A 19,416-nucleotide genomic window follows, 5' to 3' on the forward strand; every position below is an offset into this window, starting at 1 on the left:
ATACTTTGATGTTACTCGAAGAACAAAGACAGAGAAAGAAAAGAGCGGCGAATGTCCGCGTGTAACGCTTTTCTTGAAACTGGAAGTAAAAGGAGAGGGAGTAGGATAACCATGCTTCTTAAGTGTCCGTACGTGAGAACGAGGAGGTTATTCACTGTTCTACGGAAACGTTCGAGCACGATGCTGTTACTGCAGTAACGTGCCTTTTATAATCTCCGATACACAATGGTTGTACGAATTGGTTCGTAATATGTTTACGCTAATAATCTAATTTACCGATAAGGTAATAAATACTATGTTCTTGTTTTTCTCATTTATTTCATATACTTTGAATGATTATGATGTATCATTACGCTTAAATAACATTGAATTATTTAATAATTGATTTTATTAAAAATACCTTTCCCTTCTATCTGAGAATCTTTAGTTTTTTTTCATTTTTTTTTTACTTGTAATGTGCACCCCTAAATAATAATTCCAGCGTTATCATATATTTCTTCTTCATTTCCTCTTTTTTTTTTTCCTTTTTCTTTAAATACGAAACAAGCGAATGTATTAATAAAATTTCATTTGTCAAGCGATACATTATCGTATTTACATTGTATCTACATCATCTAACATTTTATTACGCTACATTCGTTTAATAATGCGATTAAGATAGTTTGTGGAAGGACTGTGCAGTAATAATACACGCGAAAATAACGATAATAATGTATGCCTAGCGTTACAACATACTCTGTTTCTATGATTTCTGCCGTATCTTATCCCGCAATTGTATTTTATTCAAATGAGATAAACGAGATACGTTACTGTAATGCCGATTGATTATTACTACATGAGTCGTATGTTTCGAATTAACTACTTATTGCTCTTAGGAATTTACATGTATGTACGTATTTTCTCTTGAGATTCTTAATACTGATTTTGCCCCGAAAAATTACTTATTCGAGTACCCGGATAATCTTAATTCGCGTAGTAATTGTTTCTCGCTGGAAAAACATTTGAATCGAATTTTCACGGTACGACTGCTGCATCGTCGCACGATGACGACAATGAAATATCTCGAATATTGCAAAATTACATTAGACAATTTTAATGCTGTTTCTTTCTTGCTTTCTCGACGCATAATGATAACGAACGACACATCAATTACCAATTCGCGGACGTTTCATCGAGCGAGCAAGCAAATGCACAGATATCGATTCTACTTTAGAAGAAATTCTGTTCCTTTTTTCTCGTTTTAGACGAGGTACGTACAACATCCGAGCAACGTACATGAGTCAGCGACGCGCGCTCAACCGAATACACACATTAAAAAAACAGAGGAAAAAAAAGAAGAGTATTCTCACACGTGAAAAAAAGCATGACCTATAACGCACGTCGCTGTTACAAATGGTGTATCGTAGATTACAATATGGTACTTGCCCAGTCTACCCATTTGTGAGAACGAACAAAGAGCAGATAAGATTGCCGCTTTATGCTTAAACTAATTGCGCGCTGACAATATTTAAAATTAACGAGATACAAGCGAGAGTCGCAGTTTACTCTTCTTTTTCTCTCGGCATTTCGGTTGAACGCTGGCTGCAAACATAGAAACCAGCGCGAGGAGAGAAAAATCTAGCTTCGTGTTTAACGAGAATTGTAAGGTAGAAGATAGAACCAGACTTCACCAGTTTCAGTTTCTATTCCATTCTAGATATAACATAGCGGTAGAGGGTACTTTTACATACAGCACGGAATATACATGTTTATACTTCCATTTTTGTTTTTATTTTGTTAATTTCTCATATAATACTAACAAAACATTTAATTACAAAACATGGGCGTACGGTTTTGTAGTGTCTCTTATCTTCCTTTGTGTGTATTATGCGTGTGTGTGTCTGTACTTTTGTATAGTGTGATGAAAGCAGTAGTTATGTGTCTCTATGTGGTATGCATATCATCTGGTTAATGTAAATATTACGATTATTTCATAAGTTCTCTACAATAAGTAGATGGATTTTATAACGACAATTTACACGCTGAACGCGTGCAGTAAATACATCCCATTTACCCGCAGCGTCTCTTCGTTTAATTTTACATTCATCACGACTTCGTCTTGTACGGACCTACGACCAATTCTCTTCTATAATCTATTCCGATGAATATGCAAACGCAAAAGAGATAGAAACGCTACTATAGTATACGATACAATAATATATAATCGTACCTCGATATTGATCGATATTATAAATAGTTTTTAATAATTATTCGTCCAAACACTGAATATTTTACAACAGCCATCGATCTCAACTATTCATAATTCTATTAAACAGTTTGCAACTTTTACAGTTTCAATTCTTTTTCTTCATTTCTTTTTTTTTTTCATTTTATTTTAATATTATGCGTAGCGTGTCTGATCCAATATCATATCAATAATAGGGGTATATCATAAATTTTGTAATTTGCTAAAAAATATTCTCTAAAAAATATGTTGACCTAAAGATTATTATGACTGATAATCACAGACAATTTTTTCAATTTTCCTTTCATTCTCTTTTCTTTCTTTCTTCATTTATTTTTAAATTTCTCAAAACCATCGTTTAATTTCTTTTTGCTGCCGCATCATCTTTCTATTCTTCTATCTTCTTTTAAACAAGTACAATATTAAAAATTCTACAATTCGTTTAAACATTAGAATAATACTATTCTTTTCTTTCCTTTCTCTTATCTTTTTTTTTTCTTTTTTCGTTTCGTTTCGTTCATACACGATTTAAAAAGCGTTTTGCATTTGAAATTTCTGCCCCTTTAAATTCCTTGTCTTTACCGATGAAACGAAGAACCCAAAAATTCGAAGAGATGAAACTCTCGATCATAAGAGGATGCAACGCTGCGATGTTCTCGAAATTGTCGTAAAAGGTAATAACGGGCACCGTACAGGTCCATGATGAGTAAACTTAACCACTCGTTTCATTATCACACCAAAGTAGTAAATATCCAACACTTTTCTAATACCTAAATTTATGTCGAGGTAAGGTATACATATACATATTCGAGTTCTTTCTCTCTAACACGTCCAAATTTTTACTGTTTTTCATACGAATCATTTTCCAAAGGTGCTGACGGGTGTAGTTTAAACAAACGGTGCACAGTATGAGTGACAGTGTATTATGCTATCTTCTCGTGTGGATTATAATTAATCGATAATAATAATAATAATAACCATAATAATGAAGGCTGGATACGTAATACTAAGGAGTTTGTACACACTCCGTGAGATAGGTAATCAGTAATCATTTAAGAGGATATAGAGTATGTTTCAGAAAAGCGCTCGGTAAACTCTGAAAAGTTCCGCCAGAGAAGTGATTGCATAGAACATAATCGTTCATATGCTGTTATACGAACGCTAATATCTACTTTCCCTTTCTTTCTTCTTTTTCTTTCTCAGAGCATACGATATTTTATATGGATTTCACAAATAAAAAAATAATTAAAAAACAGTGTTCTTAATTTACCTACTGACATGTTTAAATTTAAATATATACCCATTATAGATTATCGTTACAGTCAGCATAGAGATATTAGTAATCTGCGATGGGAATATAAAGTATAGCGAAAACACATCGCTTATATCCCATAATCCTAAATTGCTCGCGGTGATATCGTATAACAATTACAAGAATGCATTACTTTTTTTTCTTTTTTCATTTTAAAGAGAAAAGAATGCTCTTTCTTCTCCTGCATAAAAAAAGCAGACGTCCGTATCTTTTCAACAATATTAGACCATCGTGTGCACCATGTTCTCTAAATCATGTTCAATGTAATTAATAGATCTTGTTAATCCTAAAACCATCATCCATAAGTATAATAAATATTAATAAAATATCTAACATTGCTATTATATTTTCAAGTAATTACCTTTCTTATGTCATATTATTTCTTTTTTTTTTATACAGATTAAAATTAATTATCATTATATTAACAATATTCATCTTCCAATAATAGTTATTAATTATTGATAATCATAGCATTAAAAAAAAAAAAAAAAAAGGAGAAGAAAAGATTCAAAATACCTAAAAAATGGCAATTTCTCGTGACCAGAACAAGTTTCTATTTTTTCCCCTTGTTTTATAACTTTTTACAAATCAGCATACGCATTTTGTACCAAACCAGGCCGATTAAAATGTTGCACGACTGACGACGAATACTTGCGTGCTCAAATAATGTTCCTGCCATCATTTACTTCTTTATATTACTTCGTTAAATAAATTCGCGATCGATATTCCTCGTATATATAACGCATTTCTTATTATTATCAAACTCTTCCGCTGCCACCTATTATTTCTTACTCTAGGCCATTTTTTCGTGTAAAGTGCACTTAACGGTGTCCATGGAGCACCAAATTTAAGGGACAACCACCTCGGCAGAAATTGATTAACCGCACTAAAATACTTTATTATAGCTTAATGGATGCATAGACACAATTAGTTTTTTTTCAGTTTGAATATAAGTCATCAGGGTATATCTAAATCTATCACCGGGTTTAAAGCGTAGGTACATTAAAGGTAAGGCAAAACTGCATTTCACAGAAAGGTGCTTTTTACGGAATATACGTTATATACACGTGTATCCGTAAAAATCTGAAATATATTCCTATAAAGAACATTCATAACTTTCCCCAGTGTGGGAAAATATCACAAATATTTTCTAGAAATATTCGTATTCTAGAAAAGTTTACTTGAAACAATGATCTAATTATCTTTTTACACTCTGTGTCAACGTAATCGATTACGTGTGATCATACTTGCCTCTTATAAATCATAGACGAATTTTGAACAGAAACTACGGGAAAAAATGAAGATTAATCTCCTATATGAACAGAGCGGTACCGCCCTATCGGATTTCTCTCTAAAATAAGAAGTTTGTTTTTCTCTATTCCCTAGCGATTTGTAGTCTTTAAATATAAAAATAAAGTAACGAGATTAATATTGTAATATTGGCAAGGCGGAAGCACAAACGCATGGGTGCATCGTTTAAAAATCTATAAAAACATATCAAAATAATTGCGCATATATACGTAATATGTTCGTTCGAAACAAATGAACAGGCTTCAATTTCTTGGGAAAGCAAGCCTCTTTCTTTCCAATCTTCTTTGTTCTTTCATTTCTTTTCCTGTTATTATAAGACTTAAAATATCATCAATGTCTGCCAAAGTAGGTACACCTTCAAACAGTATCCCACGCCAGGAAACTGTTCCTTCTAGCCATTCTCTCCCTTCCCCCTTCTCTCTCTCTCTCTCTCTCTTTCTCTCACTCTCTCTCTCTCTCTCCCGCTCACTCTCTCTCCCTCACATCCTCTTATGCGCGCGCTCATGTTCTTTTTTTTGTTTCTTAAAACATCTACGTTACTAACTTAAGTTAAGTTGGTAGCTGTACTTACATCAAGACAATGTCTAATCTAACAATTACATATTTTACAAGAACGTTTGAAATCTGGCCCTACATCAGACATGAAATGTCACGAAGTTAGTCGTACACTGTACACTAAATTTTAGATTTACATAAAGTTTTCAAGAACATTGAATTATCTGGTTACAATGGTACAATCTGGTAAAATTGAAACTTACAATAAAGTTGTGTGCTTTTTATTTCATAAGTCTCGCCGGTAATCCGTAATTGCGTGATACGCGTCGCGTAGTAAACGAGCATAGTTCCTACGTTCAAGTACGTAATGAGAAAAAGATAAGTCCTAGTCGAGGGAAACTCGTCCGTGTTCCTATAGATATATAGGTCGTCGATTTTATCCTATGCAAGTCGATTTTGTTTAATTTCACAGAATCAAACTTGTTCAATTACATTTAGGATCACTGAATTTATGACTGAAAATAACATATAATATATAGAGAAGAAATTTGCGTACACATGTATGTGTACGTATATGTCTTATAAATGCGTATAAGCTAGAAGCATTGTCGATTTAGTGTAAAGTGACGATAACTTGTACGCTTAAGCCTCGATAGTCAAGATAATAAGTAGAGTCTAAAAGAAGTGCATAAAAGCACAGGCGTGGATAAAGTAACACTTTCATGAGTCTTAGTGCGATAAAGCACGCAAGGCTCGTTGGGTACGTAAGCAGGACATATTCAATTATTTATTGCTATAAGTATATCCCTTAAATCAACTACCAAGTGTAGCTGTTTAAAGTAACATTGTCATAACGCGATGTTTTGTGTACTATATCTGGCCTTCTAATATTTTAAATGTATATCTATTTCTTTTATAATAATAAAAAGCTGCAATCTCTGAAAATAGTTTGATGATTAAATGAATAACGTTCAATAAAATGAATCCTATTCCAAAGCGCACATAATTATAGCACAATATTTTTTGCTGTGCCGCTTACGGTTGGCTGCTTACGATAGCTGTATATGCAGTCTCAATTGAGGTATTTACGACATCTGCGGGAACCGCAGGTACATGGAATCTTGATATCCTCGAAAGGAAATTTGTAGTCATACGTTAGCTCTTCTCCTTGAATAATGCGACGGAGAGCGAAGATTAATATATGCTTCTTACCTAGGATGTCTACCACTCGCGAGTAACAATTTGGCTGAAATATGATTTTCAAGTTACAAAATTAGTTCGATACAATTTTTCAGATAAATTCAAGTTCATAAGGAAAACGAAACGTATATTTCAATAAAATAAATAAAATACATTCGGCAAACGAATAAATACCTCGCACGAGTGATTAATGAATCTTGCCGCATTTCCTTTCATTGTGGCATCAACGACTAGGTGATCGTCGATTTTAAACATGTAACATCCTATGTTTTTACTATCATAATATTTTTCTCGTTTGTCAGTTAACGAGGCACGAATCACCTGTAAACATTTATAAAATATTACCCAAGAAAACTACATTCGATATATAAATAGTTAGTAAAAGAGATTATATAAATAACAACGCCTTTCATCTCTCTACACACCTCACCAGCATACTCGATAACCATCTCTCCAGCTTCGATGTCTCTTAGGCAGAATAAACCTCTACCATGTATGTGAGAATGGTATACTCCAACCGATTCTTTCGACGTTTCTTTAAGTATCCTAAAGCGCATCGCCATTGGTAAATTTGTGCTTGCCACTCGTCTGTAATAACAAAACAATGCAACATATATCCTCCGACGTACGATGTATCAGTGTGTGTATACATACACACAGTAGCGCGCGCACACGCACGCTCTCGCATACACATACGTGTATTATATATATATATATAAGAGAAAAGAAAGAGAAAATTAAGTGACTTTATTAATTGCACGTATTAAGATGCTTTACCTGGACTCAGCTTCGGAGATAGCGATCATTTTTGGTTGCTGCCTGTGCCTTGACGCGAGCCAACTGAACATATCATGAACTTTTCTCCCTTTGAACGGTTCTGCACGAGCAGCACCATTAACACACGCATTCGGTAAGTCATTTTCCGTTTCTCCCGGTTTTGGCGGTGCTAAATTATGAAATCGAGGTTTGTATTTGGTACATCTGTTCACGTCTGGTAGCTGTTCGACCAGGTAGACGGTGGCGTTATTTTCCAAGCCCAGATTTTCGGTGAGAGGGTTATGAGGCAACGGAGGTAAGTTGTGAGCCTTTCGTGCATTTTGCACAGCTTGAAACACGGTTTCCCATACTTCGGCCATGGAGGAGGCAGTATGAGTGAATCCATCCTGCGACTTTATCTCGTACATCAATGTCGGTCCTTTCGATTTCTGCGTTTGCATATTTCCTACGTTCGGCTGTACAGATTTGATCGACTTACTGATCATTCTTGGCTTTTTCACGGCAACTGGTGGAGTTTTGGTTTTCAGTATGTTAAACTGGTTATCGATAGGTTTTACCTTCTCCTCGATCTTGTTCGTTTTCAATGTGAACGTTTTTATCGGTAACAATTGCAAAGAGGTTATCTGCGGCACCTGTTTCGACGGTAATATCTCCACGGACGTCACTTGCGGTGGTTTCTTATTCTGCGTCACTGCTTTCATGTTGTGTGTAATTTTGTAAGAACCATCTTGCAGCTGCTTCTGCAGTACTATCTTCAACGAGGCATTCTGCAGTTTCTCTTTGTCCAGTTCCAATTTCAGATTTTCCTTCACCTTCTCGATCGTTTCGGTGTTCAATTTCAGCGTTTCGTTTATGTTGTTTATAGTGGTCTCTGCTGGTTTCTTCACCGTTGGCGTCACAGCTTCCACTATCTGTTTCTTATCAGATTCCGTTCCAAGCTTCTGTTCCGGTTCTGCTGGCTTAATTACCGGTTTCGTTGGCTCTTCTATGATCATTTCTGTTTTCTGCATGCTCTTGGTCGTATCCTGTTTCGGAGTTACGGCTTGCATAGGCAGCACTCTGTTCATCGGCCTACTCGTTGGTACGTTGCTCGTAGACATTGTAATTTTATTTTGTACAGTCGAGCTCGCAATCACTGGATTATTACTTGTACTTACATTAATATTGTTTGAATTCGGTACGGTACTATTATAATTATTATGCACATTATTTACATCGTGGTTTAACTTATTTACAATGATATCCCTTTGAGTTATACAGTGATTAGGTAATGGGGGTATTTTAGATGATATGCTAGACTTTATCATACTGGTATTCTCTGACACGTGTTTCGAGTCAAAGTACGGTCGGACATTATTGTTCATCATCTGTTCCGAGCCAAACAACGGTTCTGTGATCTTCCATGGTCCGTTGTTAGGTTGTACAACGGAGTTTGAAACTGGACTTGGCCGTACAGCTACTCTCGGTATCGTCGGTATTGAGTTTTGCAACAACTTTGGAGACGATGTCACTCTTACCGCGGCTTGAGCTTCGGATGCACACGTATCTGACGATAGCTCTATCGATGTTACTGGTTCTACGACGCTTTGACAAGATACAGGCAACATGGTGTTACAAGTGGCCGTTGGAAAATTTTGATCGGGTGTCGCTGGAATATGAATCTGTGATGTTGCGATAGACGATTCTACTATAGGCGTGGTCGATTGATTTACTACCACGTAACCACCGGGTACCGTAGACATATCGGAAATATTGCCAACTTTGGATGGTAAGGTTGAAACGTTAGATACATTTTGAACGGTAGGTACAGCCGGTATGTTAGTAATGTTAGAAGTACTGGACAAAGTAGGTGCTGGATTAAGTATATTAGATACATTAGATGCGTTAGGTATACTAGATACACCGGGTACGCTGGATACGTTGGTAGGTAAGTTGGTAGGTATACCAGATATACTAGGTACGTTCGATACGTTAGGCACGCTAGGCATACTGGATGCGTTAGGTACGTTAGGTATGCTAGGTGTATTAGATGCACCGGGTATTGTACTAGGTACACTAGGAACGCTAGGCACGCTGTGTACGTTGTGCACGCTGGGCACGCTAGGTACACTAGGTACGCTAGGTACGCTAGGTACGCTAGGCACGTTAGACACGCTAGATACCGTAGGTACATTGGACACATTCGGTATATTTGTTATGCTTGGCATATTAGATACGTTAGAGACATTGGATACAGTGGGTACAGTGGTTACAGTGGGTATAGTCGGTATAGCGGGAACAGTCGGAACATTAGGTACATTCGTTACGCTAGGTACATTAGGTATGCTGGTTATATTGGTTACGTTGGATACATTAGCAACGTTTGGTACGCTTGGTACTCCGGATACGTTTTGTACGGATTGCACTGCAGTCACAGTGGGAACACCTGGAACAGCCTGAACATCTACGATAGGTTCCATCAGTTTAGAAGCTTGAAAAACTTGCGTTGTCGTTTGGTAACTGCTTGCCAATACTTGCGGTACCGTGCCAGTCATGAACTGACTGGAAGACATCACCGTGTTGCTTACGATAGTCTCCAAACCGTAATACATCGGCTGGTTCGACAGAAACATACTGCCCGTTGAATCTGTAAACATTTCTAGCGTTGGTGTCGAGCTCAATAATAACTGTTCCGACGAAATAACTCCACATTGAATCGCACTAGGTTGTTGCTGTATAATCGTTCCAAGGACCGTTGGCTGTGTTTGAGCGATCTGTACACCTGGCAATATCGATATACCCCCGTTTTGCAATGCCAACAAGTTGTCGGAAGATGCTTGTATGTATGCACCAGGAATTAAATGATTAGCTGTTATGAACTGAGGTTTAAACGCTGCAGCAGTTTCATGCTGACCACCGATCGTCGTTACGTACTGAAGGTTTTGTCCGGACTGTTGTTGCAATGTTTCAACGTACGCGGACATGATGCCAGGAGATGCTTGTTGCAATATGACAGTTGGCCCACTCGGTCTTTGAGCTTGTTGCAGCTGTATAATCGGAGTATTGTTCTGCATCGGTTGAAATCTAGCATGTCCATTGTTGTGCGGCTGTATACTATTTTTCACGATTTGCGTTTTGATTCCTTTCGTCCGAGACTTTGGCGCTCTGGGAGATTTTGATTTAGCCAACTTCGTTATCTGAATACTGTTCCCTTGCGACGATTCGGTCGAAGACGCAGTTTGTACGCCGGTGGAAGAAAACGTAGGCGATATTTGTGGACTTGGAACCGTTTGGGAACTTGCACCATCTGGAGAATTCATAGGAGTATTGATGATATTTTGCGACATACTGGAATCGCTTGCAACAGATGGGGGGTCTGTGATTTCTGTTATTTGAACAGTACTTTCTTGAGGTAATACCGTGGCATTCGGTAATGTAGTTGTAGTTCTAGTATACTGCGTTTGTACGATCATATCGTTTGATGTTAGTACCGTTTGATGAACGGTTTCGACGGTAGCGTGCGTATGAATTTGCGGCGTAATAATCGCTTGTGCTATCGGCTCGATTTGAATAGCCGGATGAGGCGATGGTACGGAAGCTTCCAAAGGCGAAGTAGCTTGGATATCTGGATAATCGGATGAAAGTGTATGCCCCTCAGACGGAGACAACGTTATAAATTGTGGAGATACAGATCCGATACTCGGAGAAAATCTAGAATCAGGCGATGCTAACTTATTATCCATAGTTTCGGAATCGCTGTCGCTCGTTATCATGATATCACAATTTGCCAAGTGTCTATTGTAACTATCTTGCGTTCTATATGTACAGCGGCATCGTTTACAAGTTACAGGGCGATCTATGTGATCAAATGGTGCATCGCATCGAGATGTAATGGTAGTCGTCTCATTTTCAATGTGTTGCGGTGATACGCACTCGTCGTCGCTGGAGATATCATCGGCACCGTCTAACTGTGGAATTTTCAGATTCAATTTCAAATTATTCTCCCGCGGATTTGTTTGTTGCGCTGCATTCGATCTTTGTTGAAAATTGCTGGAAAGGCCGTCACCTCCTTTCGTTTTTTGTGCTTTATCCTCGTATTTCCCAATGTGCGATCTAATAAATCCATATATACGCTTTGATCGTAAAATATTATTCGAAGACTTTGTATAATAAGAGTTGCAGCAGTCCTTCTCGCTAGACGAAGTAATTTCGCTGCTGTCGCACGACGATTCGTCGTTGATGCCGTCTAATTGCGGAATCGATAAATGTTCTGCCACGCGTAATGCCGTACTCTTTTCTTCTATATTATACTCCGGTGAACTGCATTCACTGGCGCTGCCTGGATCGGCAGGGCCGTCGACTTGTAATATTCGCGGTTGTTGCCTCGCATGCCAAAACAACCGTTTATGCTCTTTACCTTCCTCGCGACTACTGGATATTACTCTACGATTAATACCACTGGTAGCATCCTCGATGCAATACTTTAATTCCCGCATAGAATCGGATAAAATATTAGGTGTGTTTGCTCTGCCTACAGTAACCATGATACTGTCTGGAATCCTTAACTCGTGCAAAGTAGGCGGCCGTTCGTTTTGCGAATCTAATACCATCACGCTTGTCTCGTTTGATTTCGTCATGCTTGAATTCCTAGACAATTTCCTTCGTTTTATGCTGGGACCGTAAGTACCATCTAATTTACAACTCCACGTTAAACTGCAAGATCGTTGATGGTGCCTTTGTCCTCCAACGATTAACGGGCTATTCGATATTACTTCCGATTTAGATCGCTTCAGTTCTCTGCCTCCGCGTTTTTGATTTTTTGAACTAAACAAATCGTCCATTAGATCTTGAACGGATGTTTTTGTTTCCAAATGGACCCATAAATCGTTATGCGATCCTAATTCTACTAAAGAAGGATCTATCTTTGAAACTTTACTTTCGGATGGCTTTATCATTTCGTCTACTTCGGATGCCAGCATATCATCCTTGAATAGATCTGCCGCGAAGGTCCCATCATTTTTCAAATCCATTGCTATAAAATCTTCGTACGTCATTTTTGGAAATATATCTTGCATGGAAATACCATCTAATAAATCATGTGGCAAATCTTCGAATATAGCTTCTTTCAATTCTGGAGGTAAAAGATCTGTATTATTTTGTTCTGCCAGATTTTCATCCACTTCTTTGTTACAAACTGCATCGATCAAAGCATCTAGAGTTTGTTTTACAGCTAAATATTCACTTTTCTGTGTATTTAATGTATCTTCTTCTTCTTGTTCTTTAGAATGATCAATAGTTATATTATTTTCTAAATTGGAAGAAACCTCTGGTACATACATCTGCACGTACGTTCTAATATAATATCTTACAATTTTAAATGGGTTTACCGTAGACCAATATAACCGAGAACATTTATAATCACAAGGTATAATTCTTTCAATTGTATCAGAGTATTCAGGTATAACTGTACCTAAACAATCGATCATCAATGAGCCTATCATTACTTTCACTTTACTTGGTTCCGCGTATTTTTTCTTCTTACGATCCAATTCTACATATACTGGTCTTTGTAAACTAAATTCATTCTCATTTTGCAATGTTTTATGCGTACAGTTATTTAAATGCGAAGAACAAAATACTGTTTTATCGTCGTTAAAGGCAAGACCAACGTTTCTAGCACAAGGATAATGGAAGGTACTGTTGCAATTCTTCGCGCAACAGCCAACGCTGGCCCCTTTCTTTCCACATTCTGTGCAACGAATTAATCGACCTCTTGAAATAGCACTATGAACATTTTGTAAAGAACCATCGATTTCTTCAAATACTTCATTAGACCAAAGCGCGCAATTCGAATGTACCCACTCGTTTTGCCCGCAATATAGTAGCCGTCCTTCTTTCGTTTCTAGACCATCGCTTAAACCTTTGCACAAACAACATGATCTACTATCTTCGACATGAACGTTATATAAATTTGCTGTTTTAGCTGCGATTGCTTTTGGTGCTTTGATCACCTCTTCTTTCCATACTTCCAGAATAGAATCATCAAATTTTGTAACTGGACTATCGTCTTTACCAATATCTTTAGTAGCTGTTAACGAATCGCCTTTGCCATTATTATTTTTTATACTTTTCGGACTAAACCATGGGAACACATCTTGTAAAATTTCGTGATAAGCTTCTGTAAGATCCTTCGTTCCAGTACGACTTATGACATGTTCCATATCACAATGAAACTGTAACAGCGTTTTATATTCATTGTTATTGACTTTTCGTTTCACCGACATTAGTGTAGGCGAAGGTCTGACAATGATTTGCTGCTCTGAACAATGGCATTCTGTATCATTAGAATTACTATTTGTATTTTCTTGAGTTACCGAATCTTTCTTATCATTGTCTTGAGTATCTTTCACAGCGCAATTCTTTACCCGAACAGAACACTCTTTTAAATGAAATTTTTGTCGAAGACGTCTTAAACCTCTTCTGTTACAGCTATCGCTTGGTTGATCTTCGTCCAATTTACTTATCGAATCAGATTTTGAATTATTATTATTATGTCCAAATTCTGTATTTTTAGTCTTTTCACAATTACTTTCTTCAGCTTCTTCTACGTTCAGGCCTTCTTTAACATTGGTTATATTTGAATCTGTTTTCTCATTTGAAAAGTCCAATTTTTTCCCATTAGAAACAGATATGCATAAACATTCTTTTCTTGGACTCCATTTCAAAGCAGCGCAAATCTTCTTATTTTTACTTAACGCTTTTATAACTCCTATGAAACCAGCCTTAAGTTCAGCTTCTATGGCATTTCTCCAAACAGAATTAGGATTTGAAGAACATTGACTGCATGTAAATTCAATAGTATCAGGTAGATAACTAAGAATTTGATAACGCTCGTCAGAAATTCCTTCGCAATAGGCATGTACCCAATACGAACATTCGCTACATTCCATCATCTAAAAAATAAAATGCAGAGTTTATTTAACGAGTTTACAAACCGTTTTAAAGCGCTATTTATCGTAGTATTTCCCATAAATCTTTATGTATCTGTACACACATGTCATTTTTTACAGTTACGCATACAAATATATATTTAGTAAATTTTCTAAATAAAATATGTACACTTACCTTTGTATCGAAATCATTTTCGTTGTAACATCTTTGACATAGAGGACAGTAATTTCCTTGTTGACGTAATTTAAAACACATGGAGCATAATGGTAAATTGCCCACATGGACATTAACTCCTTCACTACCACAGCTTTTACACTTAACACAATTTTGACACACATAAGGTCTTTCAGGACTGTAAAGTCTCGCACTAACACCAGATTTTGACAAACACGAATGGTGAAATGATTGACGACAACGAATGCAAGACAATTTTGGACCAGATCTTAGATGGCAGGATTGGCATATTGTACATCGAGGACAGCACCAATTTGGTTGAGCACAAGCATTCCATTCGCTGGGTTCCAAACAAAAGGCATGATATGGCTCACAACAGCACTGACAGTGGATGAGCTGGAAAGATTTTTATAATGTATGATCATATATAACAATATAGGTGTATACGTTACTTACTGGTTCTCTGCCAGCACTTCCACAAAGGTAACAAATAGCAGGAATCTGAAAGAGTTCTGAACCTATAAGGGCAAAGCCTTTTGCACCAACTTCTGTAGGATCGTACTGTTCCCAAAAATCTATCGATATTGTGTGTAATGCATCATTATTCGTTTTAGGCACCTGCAAAGTGATTAGTTTTATTAAAACTATAAATATTCATGTTACGTAATATTATATAACTATAATATTAAAATTTTATATATTTTACTGTACTAATATAATGTATCTAACAAAATATATATATCTGTATATTTTAGTTCGACGTGTGCTTACTACTTGAAAATTTGACGTTGATATATTTTGTTGTGATTTGCCTCTTTTTGGATGAGGTTGCTGCGTTGCATTGACAGTATTATGGTTTACAGTATTCTCATCGTTATGTTTTTGTGACTCTTTTTCTTTTGTGTCATCCTTTTTCTCTACCCTATCATTTTCCTTTAAATTTTTCGGAATGTGCTTATTGCTTTCAGTATCTTCTTTTCCATCTACAGAGGGGAAAGTTGCAATTGGTTGACCAAGAGCCACGCTTGCACTTCGGCAAACATGTTTCACTCTTGGTCCCTTCAATTCGAGTCTCTGTCTCAAAGGTTGTGGACATTGATTTAAAGGTGGTACGGAGAACATTGGATTCTTCAATTTCTTCCTCACTTTTATCCTATTGTTTTTTCTTCTTTTTTTATTAGGCGATATATTCAGTGATGAGTCAACTAGAAAATTGAAAAAGCAAATTATTCATATTAAGAAAAGATATATAGTATACACATTGGATATATAAATTGGAAGGATCGATCTTACACTTATCTAACTTTGTATATAGAAAACCACCAGTTCCTTGATAGCTTGTTTTTTGACCTATTTCTATGTTTCTCCAATTCATAGCTGATTTGAACAGATTTTTCTCTGAACTATCTTCCGCAGGCCAACCTAACTTAGAAGATATTAATTTTTGCCCTTGATTATCATTATCTTCTTGATTCAATATTAATGGAATATTCAAAGGATCTCTCATCATTGGCGGTAACAATGTATTTAAGCCTGTTCTCAAAGAAGAAGGAATGTTGTAACATTTCAAGCACATTTTTAACCAACAAGCTGGGCATCTAGCTTTATAAACACATCTCATGAGATTCCATTGCTGACTTCTTACAACAGGTGGTACTAAGCATAAACCATCGCCTTTATGACATTGAAGGACTGGAAGTGTACTATTTGTAGATTTTGCACAAGCCTGTCGTTTAATCATTTTACTGATAAACTTTCTACATGATTCACAACTGTGAATACCGAATTTTCGAGCTTGTTTCACAAATCGATAGAACCGTACAGCACCGCAAACCCCACATTTGATGGTACCTGTTAAGCCTAAAACATTATAAAAGCATAATGAATTTATTATTTTCTTATTTCGTATATCATTTATATGATCGATTATATTACTTATTTATTCGAAGCATTATTCTACATTTTTGATCGTGCAATACAAATATTTGAATTAAAAGAAAATACCGTATAAAAGTAACATATTGTGAACATTATTGTTTTCATACCTAAATTAGTATTTCCACTTGTAACACTGTTGCTATTTGTCATTGAAAAGGGACCTTCAGTTCCACTGACACATTTATTATCCAGTTTTAGCCTTGCTTTTCTTAAAATAACTTTCCCACCGTTTAGTTTCATCCCAGTCCATTCAGACTGTTCGTCTTCTGTATGATTACTATGTTCGCTTCCACTTTCAGATAATGTGCTTTCCGTATCAAAATTATCTGAATTTCTCTCTGCATTTTTATTGCTGCTATCAACATTGCTTCGACCCTTTGCGCTATTATTTTCTTTCATTTTTGCTGAATCTTCAAAAGTTGTCTGAACTTCTAAATCAACTGTATCATTTTGAGTTCCTGATCTAGTTTGAATCCTGGAAGACTCTGAACTTGGAACATCAGAATCAGGAAGAACTTTCGTAGGAACAGAAATTAATTTTTGATTTTTGGAGATATTTAATTTTGTGTTTGGAGCTTTTCTGGTTACATTCGATACACCATCTTGAACACTATTGCATTCATCGGTTGAACATTTTACCATTTTGTTTTTAGCTGATAAATTAATCTTTTTAACTTCTGTACTAACAGTTTTTGTTAATTGTGTGTCTTGTATAGAAGGTGCTAATTTTTCAAGATTCTTTACAGGTTGTACAAGAGTTTGGGCATTGGAATTTACACGCTGAATTACCTTTTTGGCTTTACTTTTTGTTTCTTTATCTTTTAATTTTGTGTAGAGTTTAGTAATATTTCCGTCTTTTAATTTTGGTTCTTGATTACAATGTTTATTTAATGCAATTTTAGCTCTCTTTACGTGCGTACCAATTTCGTTCTCACTATGTTCTGCTCCAGGAGCTTCTTCTAATTCTTCGATAAATCTTTTATTTGGTTTAATAACTCTTGACGAATGGGCACTTCGAACCGGTAAAATAAATTTCCTTACTGCATTCGGTTTATCTCCACATTGCGCCGTCATATTGCGCACATTGTTACTGTTAGATTTTGCCCTCTGTAATAATCTTTTTGCAGTACTGTTACGTAGCTGTCTCGTTCGTTGATGCTGATCTAAGATATTATTTACTGATTTTAATACTGGTGTTTTCATAAAATTGGAGAATTTTATATTTTTACAAGCTCTACGACTCTTGGGTCTGTGAAATTTAGTAGTACGTTTGGAATTTAACGCAGTCACATCTTTTTTATCATCTTCCGCCAGTTTGATATTTTTATCACATAATTTTTCTGTATTATTTTCAGTATGCGATGGAGGACTTTTAATATCTGCGACAGTCTGTACATTCTGCTGTGGCACAGAACTATCAATAGCATCAGATGGTGATTTAACAGTTGTATTTTCTGTGTCATGTTGTTGCGTTTTTATGTAAGACACGGAAAGATTAGCTTCTTTAGTGCTAAAGCCATGGAATGGTGGATGTTCCTATGAGAAAAATGCATTAAACCTTAGAAACAGATAATATATATTTTCTTTTGCATTAACATTTTGTCGATATAAAAATTATCGAATTAAACATCAAATGTTTATATTTCACATTTTATCATGTAAACATATTTTATTTGGTGTTTTGAATATGGTAATAGATATTCGGTAATCTGAAGGTATATTATGATTATAATAAGAAATAAGATATGTATCGTAGATTATTAGTTTTATTTGAAAGAAGAATAAAGAAATTGGTAACAATTAATCGGTAAAACACAGTTACTTGATAAAAATAAGATCGGAACGGCGATCTTTTATGAAATCATTGACATTTTCAAGTAAGCGGTACGTCAGTATGTATTATATACATCTGCCATTCCGAGTCTGTGATTCTCTTCTAATAGGTTAACTTTTATTATAGAGGCAAACGTTGGAGTTTTTCTGGCGAGCGAATCGGCACCGTATGCGTCCTTATGGCGCTTATAAACCAAATACAATAGTTTGTAAGTGGAGAAAGAATGATACGATTTGTAACTAATTAGACGCCTTACACCAGGTAGTCCTCATGAAAGTAAACTACGAATTACCTTTTCATTGTCACCAAATGTTTCGTTGAACAGGGAAAGTCCGTAGTAGATGTTCTCGGCGACGGTTACCGAATCGCTTTGGGCTGTCTCGGGTTGACCGAGAACTTTGATCCGTTTCCTGGTGACCGTCTTTGGCGGCTTCCCGGGAAACTTGGACCTTCCCATGTTCACTTTTTTCAACGGCCAACCTCAACCTCACAACGAAATTCTGTTTCCATTTTACGCGATTTTGCCCAGTCGAGGCGCACCAACTGAACACCAACGAACACTTAACACACACGGAACTCACAAGCTTCGTTAAACATCGGTTAACGTCGGCTAAATTCGATGATAGCCGCGAAATACGCGCGTACTGTTAAACACAGAATGACTAGTAGTAAGGTGGGTACATATTACATATGTTTTCGAATACAAACGCGGGCATTCATCTAGTAACTTTTGCTAGAGCGGAACTGAAGTTACGCGCGCTCAGCTGCTAACTCTTCGTTTAATCTCTCTAAGTATGATTCTCTATCAAATTCGCATACAATCGCATTTAATTATATCTATTTCATTAATATTTCTTATTACTCTATTTCTAATTAATAACTATGCGTATATAAAATAATAAAAATGTTGAACAGATACAATTTTTCAATTTCTAGTCAATCGTTTTTTATTAATACAAGTATATTATTATAATACACAATGATAGTGTGTATCATGTATCGTATATTGAGTGCTGCGTAGTTTGTATCAACCACATACTAGGGAATATTAATGTTCCTTTTGCAACGTTCGTTAATGTAATTTTTATTTTATAAATAATTTAATCATTACTCAAATTTTGTATTTTATTAATTTATATTTCCGTGCTATTACAAGATTATTTTATATTTAAGTAATTAATTTTTTTTTAAAGTGATTTATTAAGGATTTAAGAAATGTAT

The 19,416-nt window shown here is 36.0% G+C and overlaps 1 protein-coding gene across 3 annotated transcripts; it reads right to left on the reverse strand.

The window, feature by feature from the left end:
* Positions 1–298: 298 nt before the first annotated feature.
* Positions 299–19,355, reverse strand: LOC126868883 (histone-lysine N-methyltransferase trithorax). 3 transcript variants are annotated; one of them, XM_050624832.1, is made up of 11 exons: positions 18,488–19,355; positions 16,469–17,897; positions 15,717–16,283; positions 15,195–15,628; positions 14,880–15,041; positions 14,424–14,819; positions 10,021–14,251; positions 7,320–9,945; positions 6,968–7,130; positions 6,717–6,863; positions 299–6,588 (listed from the first exon to the last, which is right to left on the reverse strand). In XM_050624832.1, the coding sequence occupies exons 1-11, from the start codon at positions 18,650–18,652 to the stop codon at positions 6,415–6,417; spliced, it is 10,494 nt and encodes a 3,497-aa protein (XP_050480789.1). In that variant the 5' UTR covers positions 18,653–19,355; the 3' UTR covers positions 299–6,414. The 3 variants fall into 3 exon arrangements, with proteins under 3 accessions (XP_050480789.1, XP_050480788.1, XP_050480790.1); XM_050624831.1 differs by having other exon boundaries at positions 7,320–14,251; positions 18,488–19,354; XM_050624833.1 differs by lacking the exon at positions 14,424–14,819 and having other exon boundaries at positions 7,320–14,251; positions 18,488–19,351.
* Between the last annotated feature and the right edge of the window lie 61 nt (positions 19,356–19,416).

This window comes from Bombus huntii, chromosome 8, assembly GCF_024542735.1.
Source record: "Bombus huntii isolate Logan2020A chromosome 8, iyBomHunt1.1, whole genome shotgun sequence".
NCBI lineage: Eukaryota > Metazoa > Arthropoda > Insecta > Hymenoptera > Apidae > Bombus > Bombus huntii.